General features: G+C 43.9%; 2 protein-coding genes across 2 annotated transcripts in view; both read left to right on the forward strand.

Moving 5' to 3' along the window:
• LOC106575228 (von Willebrand factor D and EGF domain-containing protein) overlaps window positions 1-12,576 on the forward strand; it is a 52,390-nt gene extending 39,814 nt beyond the window's left edge. Inside the window, 12 exon segments of the mRNA XM_045700372.1 lie at window positions 3,708-3,976; window positions 4,101-4,413; window positions 5,123-5,218; window positions 5,571-5,666; window positions 6,295-6,390; window positions 7,564-7,659; window positions 7,908-8,003; window positions 8,572-8,668; window positions 9,305-9,400; window positions 9,855-9,950; window positions 11,723-11,820; window positions 12,037-12,576. Coding sequence (XP_045556328.1) covers window positions 3,708-3,976; window positions 4,101-4,413; window positions 5,123-5,218; window positions 5,571-5,666; window positions 6,295-6,390; window positions 7,564-7,659; window positions 7,908-8,003; window positions 8,572-8,668; window positions 9,305-9,314 — 1,169 coding nt within the window. The 3' untranslated portion in view covers window positions 9,315-9,400; window positions 9,855-9,950; window positions 11,723-11,820; window positions 12,037-12,576.
• A 7,242-nt stretch (window positions 12,577-19,818) lies between these two features.
• On the forward strand, window positions 19,819-22,476 carry LOC106575227 (transcription factor 15-like). The gene is made up of 2 exons (XM_014151597.2): window positions 19,819-20,479; window positions 20,706-22,476. Exons 1-2 carry the CDS (start codon window positions 19,979-19,981, stop codon window positions 20,736-20,738), a joined length of 534 nt encoding a protein of 177 aa, XP_014007072.1. The 5' UTR covers window positions 19,819-19,978; the 3' UTR covers window positions 20,739-22,476.
• Window positions 22,477-22,602: the final 126 nt, after the last annotated feature.

Below are 22,602 nucleotides of genomic sequence, written 5' to 3' on the forward strand. Positions count from 1 at the left end.
GAAATTGCTCCCAAGGATGAACCAGACTTGTGGAGGTCTACAATTCTTTTTCTGAGGTCTTGGCTGATTTCTTTTGATTTTCCCATGATGTCAAGCAAAGAGGCACTGAGTTTGAAGGTAGGCCTTGAAATACATCCACAATTAGCCTATCAGAAGCTTCTAAAGCTGTGACATCATTTTCTGCAATTTTCCAAGCTGTTTAAAGGCACTGTCAATTTAGTGTATGTACACTTCTGACCCACTGGAATTGTGATACAGTGAATTATAAGTGAAATAATCTGTCTGTAAACAGATTCAACCTCAACCCCTAACCGACTTGCCAAAACTACAGAAATGTGTGGAGTGGTTGAAAAACTAGTTTTAATGACTCCAACCTAAGTGTATGTAAACTTCCGACTTCAACTGTATGTCCAGCAATACAAATATAAATAAAATGTAACTTCATAATTTTTTTCTCAGAAAACTTGGGGGGCCAAATAAAACCACCCGCTGGCCAAATTCAGCTGGATTCGGCCCGCGGGCCGCCAGTTGGGGAACCCTGAACTAGACCATTAGAACATATCATACGTATTGGAGGTCCATAAAATTACAAATAGTATGCTTCGTATGGCTCCGAGGCCAGGCTGCCCTATTAATAAGCTTAATATGCTAATCATCACGTTTTTTTGTAGATCAGTGAAATGTGGAGAGCTTTGCACTCCATCTTTTCCTCTCAGTTTAGTTCTGTTTTATATCCTCCGTATTTGTCCCTTCTTCTTTGGACTCTCTGTCCCTGTGTGTCTACTGTCCAAGTCAACAGCAGGCACTTCCAGATGATCAATTCATGTCAGTGGAATATGCTTTTCTCATGTGTTCATCTTTCATGAGGATGTGAAAAAATAAAACATATTTATTCTGAGTGAGAGTTAAAGTATAGTCAGTCCTACTATTGAGTGGATGGGACCCATGCCGGGCTGTTTTGAAGAGCACAGACTAGTTTAGAGTGTTTCAATATTTTTGGGCAGTGTTTATGTCTTTTGTTTCTTCACCCAGCCAGTGTGATGACATTTCTCTTAATTGTACTAAATAAATCCTTTTAGTGCATCTCATAATTTGTGCCGCCACCTTTCTAAATCACATTAGTGTTTAATACCCAACCCCTGTTGTCATGACTTTCTACACAGTCAGTTCCCTTTCAGTCCAGCTGCTTCAGTATGTGCGTGTGTGTGCATGCGTTTGTGTGTGGTTTATAATTCCCTCACTGTGTATCAGATTCCTCTATGAAGTGATTTCGGCATCTTTTGTGAGGTTTCAAAACAGGCGATGTTTCCAGTTAGTCTCAGTAGGGGACAATAAATCAATGAAGTGTTGGGTGGCGTCTCTCAAGATGTCATTAAAACTGGTGTCGGGTAATATTTGTCGAGACCCCACACCCATAACACTTTTATTTAATTTCAATTTGAATTTGAATAACTTTATTGTTCCCATGAGGTGTCCAATGGTGGTCTTGATTCTGTTCCAACCATGTTCTGTGTCAACATCAGTGTTTATAGCAGCTGTTAACCTCTCTTGGGTATGTGGGACGTGACCGTCCCACCCGCGGTACACACTATCAACAGCCAGTGAAATAGCAGGGCGGCAAATTCAAAACAACAAAAATCTCATAATTCAAATTTCTCAAACACACAAGTATTATACACCATTTTAAAGATAAGATCCTCCTTAATCCAACCACAGTATCCGATTTCAAAAAGGCTTTACGGCGAAAGCATAACATTAGATTATGTTAGGACAGCGCCTAAACAAGAAAAACCACACAGTCATTTTCCAAGCAAGGAGAGGCGTCACAAAAAACAGAAATACAGCTAAAATGAATCACTAACCTTTGATGATCTTCATCAGATGACACTCAAAGGACTCAATGTTACAAAATACATGTATGTTTTGTTCGATAAAGTTCATATTTATATCCATAAACCCCATTTTACATTGGCGCGTGATGTTCAGAAAATGTATTCCCACCAAAACCTCCGATGAATGAGCACATCAATTTACAAAAATACTCATCATAAACGTTGATAAACTTTACAACAGTTATTGAAAGAATTATAGATACACTTCTCCTTAATGCAACCGCTGTGTCAGATTTTAAAATAGCTTTACGGCGAAAGCACATTTTTCAATATTCTTTCAATAACTATGGCTGATGGCTGAGTACAGAGCTCAGCCATCAAAGCAAGCTATACAGTTACCCGCCAAGTTCTGGAGTCAACTAAACTCAGAATTAGTATTATAAATCTTCCCTTACCTTTGCTGATCTTCATCGGAATGCACTCCCAGGACTCCCACTTCCACAAGAAATGTTATTTTTGTTCGAAAAACTCCATATTTATATCCAAATACCTCCTTTTGTTTGCGCGTTCAGATCATTAATCCAAAGGCATAACGCGTGAGCGTGAAACCAGAGACGAAAAGTCAAATAGTTCCATTACCGTTCGTAGAAACATGTCAAACGATGTTTACAATCAATCCTTAGGGTCTTTTTAACATAAAACTTAGATAATATTCCAACCAGACAATAGCATATTCATTACAGAGGAAAAAGAAGGAGCGGCGCGCCAGTGTGCCCGCACAGTAAACAACTCACTGGTCCCAGGCAGTCCACTGATTGACTGAGCTCCTATTCTCTGCCCAGAAACAGGAGACCCATGAAACAAGTTTCTAAAGACTGTCGACAGCCAATGGAAGCCTTAGGAAGTGCAAAATGACCCCACAGACACTGTAGTTTCGATATGGATTAGATAGGAAAAACTACATGTCACTTCCTGGTTGGATTTTTTATCAGGTTTTTGCCTGCCATATGAGTTCTGTTATACTCACAGACATCATTGAAACAGTTTTAGAAACTTCAGAGTGTTTTCTATCCAAATCTACTAATAATATGCATATCCTACCTTCTGGGCCCGAGAAGCACGCAGTTTAGTTTGGTCACGTTATTCATCTGAATTTCGGAATACTGCCCCCTACCTTAGAGAAGTTAATTAGAACAGATCATCATCTTTGTTTTGTTTTGCACTGTGTCTGATGATGTAATGACATTTTATACTGCTGTAATACTTTTATTTGGAGAGTCCAGCTTGTCTACATTCCACTTCAATCCTAACCCTCAACCACAACCCTAACCCTACACTCTTAAAAAAGGTGCTATCTAGAACCTAAAAGGGTTCTTCAGCTTTCCCCAAAGGAGAACCCATTGAAGGACCAGGTAGAACCCATTTGGTTCCATGTAGAACCCTTTCTGCAGAGGGTTCTACATGGAACCCAAACTAGTTCTACCTGGAACCAAAAAGGTTTCTACCTGGATGGGGACAGGCAAAGGACCCTTTGGAATCCTTTTTGCTAAGAGTGTAACCTTATACATTAGGTATAGAGTTTTTTTTTTGTGTCACATCATTATCTCTCCTCGGGTAACCCTCACCTGACCCAGCAGCAGCTGACACTAGCCAAGAGCAGCAAACCCTACCACCACAGCAACAGTAAAGTGTCCCAACTCCACCTTCCCACCTTGCCCCCCAGGCACACAGTCAAACGTCTCTCCTCGCCAGTCTCCAGGGGAGCCTATCAGAGCCCCCCGCACCCTCCCCTCTCGCCCGCCCGAGGGGCAATCACTGGGTGGAGAGAGGCGGCCACGCCCCAATTTCCTAGACACACCCCTATGTCACCTGAAGGTTCCCACAGCCTTACCACAGGCAGTCATCATTCCATCAGTGCCCTCACTAGGACTCGTGCCAAAACAGGTACCAATGCCAGCACTACCACACTCAAGGTGACAACCAGAGAGTTTGTAGCTGTCGTGCGGAGTGCCACCTCTTCCAAGGTTACTCCTCCATACTCCACCTACCCCACGGTTACACCACCACAATCCAAGGTGACTCCACCCCATTCCTCAGCCAACACAGAGTCCAGGCAGACAAGCCAGGGGAAGCTCATAGATGTGGTAGTGGTGCCCACCCTGACCAAGCCCTGGACCCTCCCTAAAGCTGTGGCCCCGCTGACCGCAGCCCTATCCTCCCTTACCTACTCCCTTTCCGAGTCCGAGTTCTTCGCCGACGGAGCACTGACGGGGCCTGGCTCGAACCCCTCTGACCTACCTGACCACCCACAGGAACCCCTGCTCTCCCTCACCCTCACCACCTCTGCCCAAAAGTACCACCACACCCACCCCCTTTACTCCCCCCCTCCACATGGCCACGTCTCCCCACTTCCACCGTGGGACCAGGATCAGTGATACTGTGGCAGTGGAGCGGGAGCGGCCTCTGACCTGCGCTGACATGCCCTGTTTCCCAGGGGTCCCCTGTGAACCCACCAGGGACGGGGGCTTCCACTGTGGAAGGTGTCCCCTGGGATACACCGGAGACAGACAAACATGCAGAGGTATTTCTATTGTATTTATTCATATAAAAACAAAAGATTATGGAACAATGTGACAAAAAGACAAAAAGGAACATGAGAGGTGCAAAAATTTAAGAGGCTTGTTAAGTAGGCCCAAGGTTGATTCCTCTTCTGGAGAAAGAGCTACTGTACCACTGTATCACTGCTTGAGAAAGAGCTACTGCTTTGAGAAACACTATATGTTATCACTGTATCACTGCTTGAGAAAGAGCTACTGCTTTGAGAAACTCTATTATCTATTATCTATTATCTATTATCACTGGTCCATTACCATTGCTATTAACCGGCTGTATTGAGTACCACCTGTGCATCAATCCTTTTCTATGAATGAAAGTGATGCCTTTCTCTAGCCTCTCCAAAAGGCCTCCTAATGATGGTCGTTTTTCAAGCTGACTAGCTGAGTGCTCTCTGTACCAGAGCAGCGTGGGTTGGGTTGAGTCGATAGATGTTTCTGTGCAGATGCAGTAAGGGAGGTTGGAGTTGGAATAGATGGAAGCAGCTTGTAATTGGCCTATGGTGCTGCCTCTGTGTGTGTGTGTGTGTGTGTGTGTGTGTGTGTGTGTGTGTGTGTGTGTGTGTGTGTGTGTGTGTGTGTGTGTGTGTGTGTGTGTGTGTGTGTGTGTGTGTGTGTGTGTGTGTGTGTGTGTGTGTGTGTGTGTGTGTGTGTCGCCTGCCTGCCTGTTATCTATAGCTGTGTGCAGGCATGCGTATGGCAGGAACATTGAGTGTGCTGCTCCCAACACATGCCGCTGTAAACCAGGCTTCGCCGGGACCAACTGTCAAACAGGTAAAACTCTCTCTTCTCTTCTCTTTCTCTCTCTCTCTCTCTCTCTCTCTCTCTCTCTTTCTCCCTCCCTCTTCTCCCCTATCACTTTTTCTCTCTCTCTCTTGCTTTCTCTCTTCCTTCTCCCTCCCTCTTCTCCCCTCACTCTCTCTCTCTCTCTTTCTCTCTCTCTCTCTCGCTCTCTCTCTCTTTCTCCCTCCCTCTTCTCCTCTCTCTCTCTCTCTCTCTCTCTCTTCTCTCTTAGTCTCTCAAAATACCACATCATCATCCTGATATTGTTGTTTTTGATTCCCATGCATTGCTTAACCTGACAGGCCTTCCATATCGTTTGACGTCTTTACAATCTTCTCCTCAGCGATCTGTAAACCTGAGTGTAGGAACGGAGGCCAGTGCGTCGCCCCGGGGGCGTGTGAGTGCCTGAAATGCTACCACGGGGTGACGTGTGAGACAGGTAATTATACGTCTGCGTCCCAAATGGCACATTTGCCCACAGGGATCTGGTCAAACGTAGTGCGTAACGTAGGGAATAGGGTGACGTGGGCCGCGGCTTATCTGTTCTCGTTAGGGGCCAATCAGAACTGTCTCTGTGTCAGACCACAGACAGGAGCTTGTCGTCACACAGAGAACGCAAGCTCATCACTCAAAGACGGGAAGGCACTGCTGAGGGAAGTCCGGTCCATGTCCGGTACTGTACATTTGGGTGTGTTGCGTGCGAGCGAGTGCAGATCTAATGAAGCAGTTGTGGGCATTTGATAAGGCCTCTCTCCTTGAGCTGGTTTGGGACATTACTGACAGAGGCTTGAAACACTACTGCCACCTACAGCTCAGAATCACAGTCCACCCCACCAATGCAATGGAGATGAGGTTAAACCAAGCTGTAGTGAGACACTGGTTCCTAGTCCAAGCTGACGGATGTAGAAATGTGAGGGCAAAGCCCGGCTGCTTATTTTCATGATTATTTTCCCATTAAATACTTTATTTGAAGGGTACCTACATAAGAACTTCATAGCACATTCATAACCTATGCATAACACGTTCATAACCCATGCATAACACATTCATAACATCCCCACCCACAGCTCTGTGCAGTCTGCCCTGTGAGCACGGAGGAACGTGCGTGGGACCCGGCACCTGCTCCTGTCCCTACGGATTTGTGGGCCCCAGATGTGAGACCAGTGAGTTCAACACACATCATCACAAATCATTCATCATGCAAATTGAATATGCCATCACTCACACATTGTTCAAATGAAGTAGGACCCACGCAGTAGGACTGCTTCACCACATACAGAGGGTAGTGCGTACAGCCCAGTACACCACTGGGGCCAAGCTTCCTGCCATCCATGACCTATATACTAGGCGGTGTCAGAAGAAGGCCCCCAAAAAATTGTAAAAGACTACAGTCACCCAAGTCATAGACTGTTCCCTCTGCTACTACACGGAAAGTGGTACTGTCGAGGTCCAAAAGGCTCCTTAACAGCTTCTACCCCCAAGCCATAAGACTGCTGAACAACTATAAGAGGTTAATGAAGTGGCCACTCGGACTATTTACATTGACAGCCCCCGCCCTTTGTTTTTACACTGCTGCTACTCACTGTTTATTATCTATGCATAGTCACTTTATCCCTACCTACAAATTACCTCAACTAACCTGTACCCCCGCACATTGACTCAGTACCGGTACCCCCTGTATATAGCCTCGTTATTCTTATTTTATTGTGTTACTTTTCTATAAAATGTTTTACTTTAGTTTATTTAGTAAATATTTTCTTAACTCTTTCTTGAACTGCATTGTTGGTTAAGGGCTTGTAAGTAAGCATTTCACGGTAAGGTCTACACCTGTTGTATTTGGCGCACGTGACAAATAACATTTGATTTGATTTGCAACCCTTAATTAGTATTTTATTCCCAGATGGATCTTTGTCAGGTTACTCACATTGAAATTGGATTGGACTTGGCAAACCAATGGCGTTACTGCCAAGGCTGTGTCCCTCCTCACCACAGAATGAAATGGGACTGTATCGCTAGAGTTAGAAAAGTTTATGACATGAACCACTCTAGTGATATCGAGACCTTGGAATTATATGGTTTTATCTGCCAAAATATGATTCTGAGATAATTAGCTGTAAAGTTCCAAACCCTCATTGTTTTGAATGGTGTGAACATTTGTTTTAATCTTGTATTCTTTTTAACTTAACAACATGAATTGGGGCATACTATATAGGTTGAGAACATTGTCCAGAACAATGCTACGTCAACAAGTCAGTTTTCACAAAAATCCAGGTAGAACCTTACAATTATATGGTATCTCTGTGTTGCTCACTCTATCCCATCTATCTGTTCCGCAGTGGTGTGTAACCGCCACTGTCACAACGGAGGAGAGTGTGTGTCTCCTGACGAGTGTTCCTGTCTGCCTGGCTGGACCGGACCCTCCTGTGAGACAGGTACAGCTCTGGTCCTGGGCACTTTCTTTTAGTTTATTAGTCTCCCCATTAGCTGTTGTGCATGCAGCAGCTACCCTTCCTGGTGTGTTCTTCTGTCCTTCTGCTTGCTCTTTGGGGTCTAGGTTGGGCTACTGTAAAGCACTGTGTGACAAATGTCGATGTATGAAGGCCTTTATAAACACATTTGATTGATTGATTGATTGATTGGTCAGTTGATTGGTTGACCGTTCTGAGTGTCTGTCCTCCAGCTGTGTGCTCCCCTATGTGTCTGAACGGAGGGACGTGTCTTCGTCTGAACACCTGTGGCTGTCCCCAGGGCTTCTACGGCGCCCAGTGTCAAAACGGTAAATTACACTCTTCATTTAATTGTTGCACTTAGGAGACACTTTTATCCAACGTGACTTACAGTAAAGTGGTTGCATACATTTTTAGTGTGTGGTCTCCACAACCTTGGCATTGCTAGCATCACACTCTTACCAGATGAGCCACACACACACCATTCAGTCTGCCCATGTCCTTGTCCACATACTGTCCTGACGACGCACAGAGTCATGGGCCTGCTGTGGGAGTTTTGACTTGTGTATTTACTTGTTGGATGAAAGGAAAACTAATCCAATAGACAATAGATTGACAGGTACATCTCTTTCTCTCCCACCTCTCTCTCTCTCTCTTTTCTTCCCCCCCCCACTCTCTCTCTCCCCCACTCTCTCTCTCTCTCCCCTCCATCGCCCCCTGCCTCTCGCTCTCTCTCTCTCTCTCTCTCCCCCACTCTCTCTCCCCTCCATCGCCCCCTGCCTCTCGCTCTCTCTCTCTCTCTCCCCCACTCTCTCTCACCTCCATCGCTCCCCGCCTCTCTTTATCGCTCTCTTTCTCCATCTCTCCCCTCTCTTTCTATCTCTTGCTGTTTCCCAGCTGTCTGCAGCCCTCCCTGTAAGAACGGGGGCGTATGCATGAGGAACAGCGTCTGCTCCTGCGCCGAGGGATACACCGGGTGGCGCGGTGAAAAAAAGTGAGCAAAGCCACGCCACCTCCTCCTCCTCCACGGCCTCCCTCTCCTCTCTTCGTCCTCTACCCCTCCTCCCCCTCCTCCTCCTCCTCGTCATCTATTACCCACCGCCATATGCGTGTCAGTCTGACAAAGTGCCCTCAACACAGTGGAGCCAGTTAATTCCAGAGCCTTGTTAATGTACAGCATATTGGCGGGTAAATTGAGCCATATGGATGATGGGAGCGTTTGATGGATGCACCCAGTAAGAGGCTCCACCCGAGGGAGCAGGAACCAACATTTCAGAGCTTCATGTGGAGACTGGGTATAGTCAAATTGATGCTATGGAGTGCTATTGACTAAGAGTAGTGATGCATGCAGGGGTTTTTACGTTAAGGTTTTAATTTAGCTATACATTACCAACCTGCTACTAATGGGTTATTAGTGCCGTGATAGCTTCGGCAATGTGCTCATGGTAGAACTGGCTCTCCTCTCCACTGCATTGATGACGCCTATCAGGTACAGTAAATGGGTCAGTTGAAAATCTCTCTCTGCCGTGTGAGATACTGTGGATAGTTATTCCTGGTCAATATGTATGACTGAGATGGTAAGTTCTAGTCTCTCCCGCTCCTTCCCACCCTCCCTCCCTCCCTTACGCAGGTGTATGTGAGCCCATGTGTATGAACGGCGGGCGGTGCGTGGGTCCAGATGTGTGTGCCTGTCCATCTGGATGAAGAGGGAAGCGGTGCGATAAACGTAAGTGGGCTCACGTAGGAGTTCCTCTGTTGCACTGCTACCTGTAAACAGATGCCTCCACGCTAGCTGTGGAGGCATGTGCGTACGGAAACAATTAATCATGGCGTTTGGGATGTGTAGTGGTTCACCGATGGCATGCTGTGTCATGCCCTCACAAACAAGCATTTAATAGCAGCAGGTAGTCACATAGAATGTTACCAGCTTGTAAAGCGCTTTGTACAAGGCTGTTTATAGCACAATATGGACACAATTATAACATACCAAAAGATTTTCTGGTAACACTATTTATTTCAATGGTTCCTACATAAGGACTTCATAACACATTCATAACAATACATTTAGAACATTCATAAGCCATACATCTCATTCATAAGCTATACGTAACTCATTCATAAGCCATAGCTAACTCATTCATCAGCAGTGAATTGATTGATGTTGTGTTGTCGTTCCCCAGCCACTTGTCTACAGAAGTGTCTGAATGGAGGAGAGTGTGTTGGCCATAACACTTGCCACTGTCCTCCAGGCTGGCAGGGCATGCTATGCCAAGTCTGTAAGTATGCCTACATACGCGAGCCTGCTTGTGCACGCACGCACGCACGCACAAACACACAAACACACACACACACACACACACACACACACACACACACACACACACACACACACACACACACACACACACACACACACACACACACACACACACACACACACACACACACACTTACTTCCTCTCTGAAGAGAATGGTGTGTTTAGGTTAACTATCTGAAATCAGCTGTTAATTGCATCCCACCACCCTAGTTCTTCTGTGGAGAGTGGAACTCTCTCTGTGATCAATGTTCTGTCTCCTTCCCCTGTTATGTGTGTCTGGCGTAGGCCAAGTCTCTACTACAATTACATTGTTAGGTGTAGACCAGAGGAGGCTGGTGGGGGGGAGCTATAGGAGGACAGGCTCATTGTAATGGCTAGAAGTCAAACCTGAGGTTTCCTTATGTTTGATGTGTTTGACACTGTTCCATTCAATCCATTCCAGCCATTACAATGAGCCCGTCCTCCTATAGCTCCTCCCACCAGCCTCCTCTGGTGACTCCTGAGACCAGCTCTAGACAGTACTGGGCTGGTTTATGATACCAATGAGATACCGATTTAGACGGTGGTTATTCCCCCAGAGTTACCGCTGATTAACATCTTTATTTATTTCTTTATTTTCTAAGGGGGTAGATCAGCTTTAATATTGCAGATAGATTGTGGCTTCCATCAATGTAATTGTCTGCATCATTTCCAATCCCCCATATATTTATTTTAATTGTATTTTATTTCCTTTATTATGTTCCCCTGACCCTACCACCCCTCCCCTAATTGGAGTAAACTAGTGGACAACAACCCTTAGGCTTCTACTTCCAGGTTATACACACTATATACATTTTTATGGACACAGTATATTTTACAATAGTTCTCTTTTATTGACGTTTATTGCCAGTTTCATATATCTCTTAAACGTCCCTCGTCAGCTCACTCTCACCCCCACCATGCTTACTTAAGAAGCTCTCCGTTAACAACTTGTATCATCTGGTCATAGCAGCAGCAGCAACAAGAACCACAACCACGTTAACAATCCGATGTGTGTTTGTTACACACACAAACACTAACAGCTACATCTCATCAGAGGTTCACTAGTAGTTCCTGCATGAGCTTGTTCAGCATCCCAGCATTAAGCAGCCAATACATGACTTTGAAGAATGACTCGGGAGTCATGAGAGGAACGGAAGTACTTAACTCCCTTTATAGTGAAGTCACCGTCCGTAAAGATGATTCATCATTTCTGTTTATCTGTTTACACTGCCTCAGCCCTATTTATTTCTTTCTTTCTATCAAACCACTAATAGCTGTAAGTAAATCTCCCAAGTATACGGCGTAATAAAATCTATAAAATTCAGTCCACACAGGGGTATTCAAGTGTATAATAAAGTCATTCCTGCCTTAAATTCAAAGGCAGACTCAGTCCTAGTGTTCGCATTTAGTTATGCATGGTAATGATTCAGAGGTTTGATGGGATGATTATGGTAACTGTGTTCTCATGGCTCCATTTTGGCCCCTCTCTGGGACTTACCCAGAATCCTCAGGGTGGTAATATGAGTGGAGAGAGATTAGTGTCAGTTCTGTCATTATGACGATGTCATTATTAGGATGCTAGGCTGATATAGGACTTGTCCCTCACCTGCTGCCTCTCTCTCTCTCTCTCTCTCTCTCTCTCTCTCTCTCTCTCTCTCTCTCTCTCTCTCTCTCAATGCTACGTTGTGATTTCTCTGTCATTTCTACAGCAAACTGTGAACAGACGTGTCTTTACGGGAGCCGTTGTATCCGCCCTAATGTCTGTGCCTGCAGGAAAGGATATTCAGGGGTCCTGTGTTCCCATAAGGTAAGTAGATACATCACCCCAACACTTACTGTGACTGGAATCAAGAGAGGAATTGAGAATATAATTTGAAAGCTGAGCACCAAGTTTAGGCTTGAAAGTCAGGAATATCTTGTTGATGGGGGCTTTTCCACTTTTTTGCATTGGCTGGTCCATTTCAAGACTGTATGAATGCACGGTGGAATAAGTGTGGACAAAATATGTATGGTGTTTTTTCAGCTCCCAATTCCACGTGGCTGATGCAGGACTGTGAACTATGTACTGAAGATGCTGGGCTGAAACAAGACAATGATACTCCTAATGGAACCACCACACTGAATATTTGGATTCTCAATGCCCATGGCTTTTGTTTCTTCAAAATAATAGTCACAATTCCAAAGATTATGATCTGTACATGACCAATATATGTATAATATTTGTATTTTTTTTTTCTTAGAACCAATAATACTGTATTTTATCTATTAAAGTCTGGCTTTTTTACAAGATTAAAACAAAGCACAAAACAGTCCTGTATACTGTGGAACAAACTCACCAAGTTGGCAGTTTACGATCAAACTAAAAACTCACTTGGAATCGTTATTTATTTGGTTGTCTGATGTTTTATAATTTTAAGCTGTTGTACATATCATCAAATAGGTTTTGTATTACTCACAAATCAAACCCAGGCAATGTATGCTATTAAAGTCCATTTGTTATGTACAATACATAGTCTTGATTCTCATTCTGCATACAATTCCTTTCTTAAAATGTGAGAAGAAATGTGGTTTGTGTAATGTCTATATTTTTTATTTGAGCTTTATTTAAACAGGTCACCATTGAGATCAGGGTCTCTTTCGCAAAGGAGCCCTGCACAAACAATCTGCACATACAATTCATAGACCAAATCAAATGGAAATCAGAAAAACAAACTAAAATACAGCACAACAAACAATCAAGAAAACAGCCATATTCCACAGCAAATCGTTCCCCAATCAATATTTACATTTTCCCTATGCGGCATCAGAGCATCCAATTCCAGTGTATTTTGCAGTTGGTTCCAGTAATGAGGTGCATTAAAACTAAAAGCTGATTTACCTAATTCGGTGGAGCCCTGAGAAATCTCAAGAGTTAACCAACCATGGTTTGGTCTCTCGTGTTTTTTTTATTTTTATACTTTAACAACAAAGTTAGGTAAGTTGAAAGCTTGTGTAGTAGGGCTTTGTGAACAAATAGGGAGTAATGAATTGATCTATGGGACTTTAATGAGGACCAGCCAACCTTTTGATAAAGGATGCAGTGATGAGTATTAAAACTGTCACCAGTGATAAAACAAATGTCCCTATGGTAGACGGCATCCAAAAGAGAGTAGAGTAGTGACTGCTGCAATCTGGTAAACGGTGTCCCCATAATCAAGAACAAGCAAGAAGGTTGACTATACATCCTGCTTCCTGCTATTTAGGGAGAGGCAAGATCTACAGTTGAAGGCGGAAGTTTACATACACCTTAGCCAAATACATTTAAACTCAGTTTTCACAATTCCTGACATTTATATCCTAGTAAACATTCCCTGTCTTAGGTCAGTTAGGATCACCACTTTATTTTAAGAATGTGAAATGTCAGAATAATAGTAGAGGGAATGATTTATTTCAGCTTTTATTTCTTTCATCACATTCCCAGTGGGTCAGAAGTTTACATACACTCAATTAGTATTTAGCATTGCCTTTAAATTGTTTAGCTTGGGTCTAACGTTTCGGGTAGCCTTCCACAAGCTTCCCAAAATTTTGGCCCATACCTCCTGACAGAGCTGTTGTAACTGAGTCAGGGTTTGTAGGCCTCCTTGCTCGCACACACTTTTTCAGTTCTGCCCACAAATTTTCTATAGGATTGAGGTCAGGGCTTTGTAATGGCCACTCCAATACCTTGGCTTTGTTGTCCTTAAGCCATTTTGCCACAACTTTGGAAGTATGCTTGGGGTCATTGTCCATTTGGAAGACCCATTTGCGACCAAGCTTTAACTTCCTGACTGATGCCTTGAGATGTTGCTTCAATATATCCACATAATTTCCCTCCTCATGATGCCATCTATTTTGTGAAGAGCACCTGTCCCTCCTGCAGCAAAGCACCCCCACAACATGATGCTGCCACCCCCGTGCTTCACAGTTTGGATGGTGTTCTTCGACTTGCAAGCCTCCCCCTTTTTCCTCCAAATATAACGATGGTCATTATGGCCAGACAGTTCTATTTTTGTTTCATCAGACCAGAGGACATTTCTCCAAAAAGCACAATCTTTGTGCAGTTGCAAACCATAGTCTAGCTTTTTATGGCAGTTTTGGAGCAGTGGCTTCTTCCTTGCTCAGCGGCCTTTCAGGTTATGTCGATATAGGACTCGTTTTACTGTGGATATAGATACTTTTGTACCTGTTTCCTCCAGCATCTTCACAAGGTCCTTTGCCGTTGTTCTGGGATTGATTTGCACTTTTCGCACCAAAGTACGTTCATCTCTAGGAGACAGAACGCGTCTCCTTCCTGAGCGGTATGATGGCAGCGTGGTCCCATGGTGTTTATACTTGCGTCCTATTGTTTGTACAGATGAACGTGGTACCTTCAGGCATTTGGAAATTGCTCCCAAGGATGAACCAGACTTGTGGAGGTCTACAATTGTTTTCTGAGGTCTTGGTTGATTTCTTTTGATTTTCCCATAATGTCAAGCAAAGAGGCACTGAGTTTGAAGGTAGGCCTTGAAATACATCCACAGGTACACCTCCAAATGACTCAAATGATGTCAATTAGCCTATCAGAAGCTTCTAAAGCCATGACATAATTTTTTGGAATTTTCCAAGCTTTTTAAAGGCACAGTCAACTTACTGTATGTAAACTTCTGACCCAATGGAATTGTGATATAGTGAAATAATGAAATAAGTGAAATAATCTGTCTGTAAATAATTGTTGGAAAAATTACTTGTGTCATGCACAAAGTAGATGTCCTAACCGACTTGCCAAAACTATAGTTTGTTAACAAGAAATTTGTCGAGTGGTTGAAAAACGAGTTTTAATGACTCCAACCTAAGTGTATGTAAACTTCTGTCTTCAATTGTATTTATAAAAAAGGAGCCCACTTTAAATCTTAGCTTTTTAACTAGGTCATCCGTATGTTTTTTAAGCATTAAGTCTTTGTCAAACCGTCCAATGAATAAATATGTAGTCCATCTGAAACATTCTTGTGAGAACTAGAGAACAACATATATGTAGTCCTTCCTGCAATAAGTACAAGTTTTAAGCCAACCAAGGCTTTCTGTAAGGTAACAAGGTCAGATTGCAGCTCTAACACACAAAAGGTGTGATGGGTCCGCACTCAAAAATATGTCCCATAAAGCTTACTTTTACACATTAAGTAAGCTTCATGCAACATCTTTTTGAGTGCGGTCCCATCACACCTTTTGTTTGTCTGAATTCATGGGTTTCACACACCAGCCACGCTTCTGGAAGAGCGCGATGGTCCCCTTTTGCTTTGTGCAGCTCTAACAAAGCCTGGTCAACAGTTGGGGCAATGACGTACATGACAGTCTTGTTTGCATACAGATGAATAATACAAGTTTTAACAGATATACCATTATTATTTACATAAATAGTAAAGAGAGCAGCTCCCAGTACTGACCCCTGTGGTACACCTTTTGTAATATCCATGAACAATATATGATCAAATCTGGGCATACCAAACCATTTATAAATGAGGCCCCTGGTAATGATGCAGTGAGGGAGTTAGGGGGACAGGGGTTAGAGGGATGCCTCACCTAGCCCAGGGGCCACAGACATTCACTATGTGAGTCACTGGAGGTGGAGGATGAGGAGGAAATGGGGATTAAACAGATAAAACCATCACCCAACTGCATCAACTCTGAGCCAATTACGACAGGCTATTCTGCTCCAGCAGCCTTTTGTCGTTGGTTTTCAAATCTCATTAAAATGAGTCTTAGTTGCTCTGTTTGAGCTCAGTAGGATTAGTCTTTTTGCAAGTCAGTTGATGTTTGCGTATCTTTGTTCTAATCCCCCGTACTCTGCATACTGGCAGCTAATTCTAGTTGAACCCAAACAAGCAGCCTCTGCTTTTGAAATAGTGTTCCGAATAATTCTGTAGCAACCTCACTAACTCCTGGATGATAAATATCACGGGAAAGCCTGAGATCCACCCTCAGCGATTGTCTCTCACAGTTAAAACTTTGAGAAGCGAAACAAACTTTGTGATGGAAATTACTGTTGTATTCTCTGCTGTTTATCCCTCACAAGATCCTGAAAGATATTAGTTTATGGAAATGTATTTCTTTTGGAATAACAGAATTGCTTGCATTAAATAAAAACACTGTTCATTTTGTCACAGAAATGACAACGTATCTTCCTCTCCAACAAATTTAGTCAGAACTTCCCTTTCTGTCTCTGTCTGACTGTGTCTGTCTGACTGTGTCTGTCTGACTGTGTCTGTCTGACTGTGTCTGTCTGATTGTCTCTGTCTGACTGTCTCTGTCTGACTGTCTCTCTCTGACTGTCTCTGTCTGACTGTCTCTGTCTGACTGTCTCTGTCTGACTGTGTCTGTCTGACTGTGTCTGTCTTACTGTCTCTCTCTGACTGTCTCTCTCTGACTGTCTCTCTCTGTCTGATTATGTCTGACTGTCTCTGTCTGACTGTCTCTGTCTGACTGTCTCTGTCTGACTGTCTCTGTCTGATTGTGTCTGATTGTCTCTGTCTGACTGTCTCTGTCTGACTGTGTCTGTCTGACTGTCTCTGTCTGATTGTGTCTATCTGACTGTCTCTGTCTGACTGTCTCTGTCAGATCCTCAACAGTTCTACAGCTGCACCACTGAGAGCATCTTGACTGGCTGTATCACCACTTGGTACGGCAACTGCAAGCCACCCGACTGCAAAGGCGCTACAGAGGGTGGTGCGTACGGCCCAGTACATCACTGGGGCCAAGCTTCCTGCCATCCAGGACCTCTACACCAGGTGGTGTCAGAGGAAGGCCCCAAAAAATTGTCAAAGACTCCAGCCAGTCCGGCCATAGTGTGTTCTCTCTGCAACTGCACGGCAAGCAATACCAGTGCACCAAGTCTGGAACCAACAGCACCGTGAACAGCTTCTACCCCAAGCCATAAGACTGCTAAACAAGACTGCTAAATAGCTAATCAAATCGCTACCTGGACTATCTGCATTGACCCTTTTTCGCACTAACTCTGTTGCACTGACTCTATGCACGCAAACTGGACTACCCACACATTCACACATACTTACACTGAAACCCCAACACACACACAAGCATTTTGCTACACCCGCAATAACATATGCTAAATATGTGTATGTGACCAATAAAATTACATTTGATGAACATAGACATTATGTGCTGTTATTTACATAAAAAAGGTGTTGTTATTTTGTTGAGGAGAAGTACCTTTCCTTCTGAGGAATTTGAGGAGCACCTCCTCTGGATCGGCATTCCTCTCTAAGATCTGAAATATGTACATCCGTCAAAGCACACACACACACACACACACACACACACACACACACACACACACACACACACACACACACACACACACACACACACACACACACACACACACACACACACACTTAACATGCGCACACATGCATAGTGACACCACACTCACTCACACACAAACACACACACACACACACACACTTTCACACTAAACACATGCGCTGCTGCTACTGTCTGTTATCTATCCTGTTGCCTAGTCACTTTACCCCTACCTATATATACATAGCTACCTCAATTACCTCTTACCCCTGCACATCGACTCAGTACTGGCACTGCCTGTAAATAGCCATGTTATTTTTACTCGTTATTGTTATTCGATGTGTATTTATTCCTTGTGTCACTACTTCTATTTTTTTATGTTTAACTCTGCATTGTTGGAAAACGATCCGTAAATTACAATTTCACTGTTAGTCCGCACATGTTGTTTACGACGCATGTGACAAAATACAAATGTATTTTATTTTATTCTCTCTCTCTCTCTCTCTCTCTCTCTCTCTCTGTCTTTTCACTCTGTCAGTCCCCCCTCTCACTGTCTGATCTCTCTAAACCCTTCTTAGTTACCAATAAAGTGTGCCTGTACATATCTATGGGTGGTAATCAAAGTGATTTGGGAGGTGCAACGTTTCCTAGTGTTGCATAATGGTCCAGAAGCAAAGGGGAGAAGCAGCTGCTGTGAATGACCCTACTAAATGAAAGAAAAAGCTAAACTACACCTAACCACACTTCTCTTTTAGCACCGACAGACAAGCATGTAGGCCTGCACCTTGTTCCTTGAATCTCTCAGCCCCCTCCTCTCCTCTCCCTATCTTTCTCCTCTTTCGTCCTCGTCTCTCCCACCTCCTGTGGTTCTCTCCCCTATCCCTCTCCTCTCTCTGTTCCCCCTCTCTCTCTCTCAGGAGCAGTTTGCCTCTGAGCTCTCCCTCTGTCAACAGTGTTAGTGACAGAGCTGCTGCGTCAAACATGTCACGCACTTGTCACTAGTAAGTCAACCAATGTGCTGTCACACACACACAGCCCACACACGGCTGACACAGCACCATTCCTGTGCATGTATGCCCGTGCCCACCTACACAAAGAAAGGCTGTCAAAAGTACTTCTGTCAAAATGTCTCATAGTACTGTAGTTCCACACCAGTGCTATATTGCCATCTAGTGATGACATGCAGTCTATTGCTATATAACCCATAGTGTAGACCTGAAATACCAAAACAACAACTTGACAATGCACATACAAATCAACTCCCCCAATATTTTATATTTTCATTTCCACAATTTATGGCTGCATTGATTAGCTCAGTTGGCCCTTTGAAATCATTCAAACGTATTGATATGAAATTGCTGTGATTAGAATTCTATTTTCACACAATTGCTCTCGGGAACACAAACTATTGTTGGTATCATGACGAAAATCTTGGTATGATGATCTTAAAGTTTACTGAAGTAACACTATATAAGTGACTTGTGCATTTACAGATATTTATATCAAGGCTAAAGACGGCACAGGTTATGGGGAGACTGCCATGGGGTGGAGGAACAGCTGGAGGGTGACCGGTACACCTGGACTATTCACTCACGGTCCTGGTCGGCGGGCGCTAAAGCTGGTGTCATGACTCTTAAGACTCTAAGTAATTCCTTCACTGGGGTTTAAACGGAGTTTGAATTTGAGTTCTGAGAGTTGTTGACATGCTGTAACGAAGTAGCACTTCCCCCGAAACGCTTCACCAAATCATACTGACAGGATTTCTAGGAACACACATCCGAACGTGAAACTGTGCAACGTGTTTTAAATACCAGTCATTTCACTGACACAGTGGTCTAGCGTAAACCGGATGAATGTTTTCACTATGTCCAGATTTGCATTATCATCATTTCGGGACCTTTGCACCTTTGCGTGCAATAGAAGTTTGTGCGAATGTGTGTACGTTGTTGAGGCTTCCGGTAGTTAGACCGGCGTTTGAGTCAGCGGGAGAAGACGAAAGACTTCCAGGAAACAGGAGATGAGAAAATGAAGGTTTCGTGATGAAGGTGGGAGTAGAGAGTCACAGCATGACCATGTCTTTACCTGGGCTGAGAGTGGGAGAAGGTTAATGTAGTGCATCCGCACTGTCACACCCTGACCCCTCCCTGAAGGTGCTGGATAAGTATAAGCAGTGTAATGGTCAAGCTTCCACCATATTGCGTCCACCTTACAGATCTGCAAACATGGAAGGGTTAGGGGTCAAGGGGCAGGGGTTAGGAGCAAAGTGGAAGTGTGCTGGCTCTGTGGGGGGGGGGTTATATATATAAACCTCTAGCACCCAAAGAACCACGACAGGTGGCCTCTCCTCTCTAGCCTCCACCTGTCTTTCCTTTTCCAGAGGCAGCATGCATGGTGACCGGGCCCAGAACAGATCCGTTATTCAAGAAATGGCATGCTGCTCTGCCAAGGGAATGGCGTGAGCCCAGTTAGCGCAGGATCCCCCACCCCCAGTCACCGGATCACACGGCAGCAGCTGGTCCCAGGTGCTATTTTCACTCTGCTTTTATAAAGTGGTTGGCAGCAGTCGGCTGCGCCATGAAACAGACACAGTTGCAGAGCCAGTCCCAGACCCCAGCTCAGTCCCCCGCCTTAGACACCCAGTCAGGTCCACCATGAAGTCCACAGGGAGCGAACAGGGTGCCGCGCCGGACGGTTTCCCCTCCGACCTGGACGAGCTGGATAGCGGAAGCGAGGAGAGCTCCGACAACAAGTCGACGGGCGGTGGCTGTAGCCCTCAGGGAGGGTGCCGGGAGGGAGCCAGGCAGAGGGAGAGGGGGTGCAGCAGGCGTCTGCCCGGCGTTAGCAAACAGAGACAGGCAGCCAACGCGCGGGAACGGGACAGGACCCACAGCGTGAACACGGCGTTCACCGCGCTGCGCACCCTCATCCCCACAGAACCGGCAGACAGGAAACTGTCCAAGATCGAGACGCTGCGCCTGGCGTCCAGCTACATCTCCCACCTTGCCAACGTGCTGCTGCTGGGGGACGAGTGTTTGGACGGACAGCCCTGTCTCAGGTACCACAGCATCCTGCAGAGCAGCACCAACAGCAGTAGCAGCAGCCCCCCGCTAAGGCCCATATGCACTTTCTGTCTCAGTAACCAGAGGAAAACGGTGAGTCCTCAAAATAAATCAGTATATATTGGTTGACAGGCTGTGGGCTATCATGGAAGGCTGCACGTAATCTCCACAAAATAAAATGGATGGGATTTGGCTACATTTAGATAATGGGTCAGTACTTTATTTAACACTGGAGCAATTCCATAACAGCCATCCCAATCAATAGTATTTCAACGGTTTTATTTCAATGTAAACTACTACAATTTCTCTACCCTCACAGCTCAGAGATGGAGAAAAGCCCACAGCCATTTGACATGGGCACGCACTACTGTCAAGACAAGGATGCAACAAGGAAGCATACCAAGTCACACAGATGTTTACATGTACCTACGAGTGTAAAAAAAAAAAAAAAGATATAACTTTGTACATATTTTTGCTAAATCTTAGGACAAACCCCACTGAAATGCACTTTCCGTTCCTTACACGTGCGTCTTATCCACTGTGTTTTGGTCAAATTGTAACTCGAGCACAATGTGTAAGGTTCCACCTGACTGTGGGCTATTTCGGTATCAGAAATAGTAAGCCCTAGTGTCGCGCTCCTAAAAACACAGTCTCGCCTCCCCCATGCAGCCAGTCACATGGTTGTAACCCAAGCCTAGGCCATGCAGCGGTTGCTGTCAGTAGAGTAGTGGACTGGTTGGCTTGTCTCCTGACTGACTCATCTTTTGCCAACTGAGTAGAGGGTGCCTTGCTTGATTATTATATATTCAAACTCAATTCAATAGCCCCAAATATGCTTTGGTAGCTGTAAAATTGTATTTCATTTTAACCAGGATAGTTCACTTAGCAAATGAGTATAAGCCACTGCTTTCATGGGAGTCTTGAAATCTAAATGGGGGAGGCAAAACAAATATAAATGTGCTTGAATTCAAATATGATGAATGAAAGTGTTATATGTAGGCCTCAACCCACTAGTACAGCAGAAGCAACCCCACTTGGCGTTTACAAACTTTACCACAACATCAAATCATATTCCATGTCAAATGTAACATGGTGTGGAACAGAAGAAAACGTAACATACATATATGTAAACACTGCTTTTGGGAGCTCAATGTTATACCGTATGTTGAGAAATGTTTACTTGCATGTATTGCACAAGCCTTTTCACAATTCACAAACACAATAGTTCTGCATGTGTACTGGTTGCACCTTTGAAGGCCCAATGCAGCTGTTTTTATATCACCATCAAATCATTTCTACTTAACAAAGTACCTTAATGTAATAGATTTCCATTAAAATGGGAAAAAAACTGCTTTTTAGCACAAAACTTTCTCAAGCAAGAATTTTGCTAGGACTGTCTGGGAGTGGTCTGAGTCGGAAGGGTAAACTGAAAACTAGCCGTTATTGGCAGAGAAGTTTGGAACTCTTATAGGTCATGGTGTATTAGCCAATTAACCGCATGGTGACATCACCATGGAAAGTCAAAACTCCCACCCATGCAAACCTGCTGATCAGAAGGTCCTGTGTAGATTGTATTTTCAACCAGCAACTATCAGGAAAACACTGATCAAATGTTTTCATACTTTTACAGTGTTAGTTTCATCAGCACAATAGAATTTAAAAGACCGGAACAGAATTGACTGCACTGGACCTTCTACACCTTGAAGCTTAACACAATATTTTTATTTTACGCATTGATTTGGGTATAAATTAAATTACTTTAAAATCACGCAAGATAAAAATTACAATCTTATTTATGAATTATCCAAAACAAATAACTTGTTGCACACTGATTGCAATACACTTTTACCTCAATGAAGACCTCTGAATGTATATAACCTAATAGAATTATAGGCCTACCTCCAAGTCTATTGTAATGTGTAGCATTGTTGTAAACATACTTGAATTTCTCCTAACTTATGGAAGACAATTGTCCTCTGCACATAAACAATGACAAGCTGTTTGAGAAGAAAAAAATGTATTTTTGTACAATAAGTTAAAAATATATATTATTTGACTTGTAAACAATCATTAAACTACTTTCAAAATAATATTGGACTGACGGCTTGAATGTGCATGTAAAAGACCTTTAGGCCAAGTTTAGAGGCAGTCCAACTCTGATCTTTTTCCACTAACTTGACCAATCAGATCAGCTCTTCTGTCAATAATTGGGCAAA

Source organism: Salmo salar, chromosome ssa17, assembly GCF_905237065.1.
Source record: "Salmo salar chromosome ssa17, Ssal_v3.1, whole genome shotgun sequence".
NCBI lineage: Eukaryota > Metazoa > Chordata > Actinopteri > Salmoniformes > Salmonidae > Salmo > Salmo salar.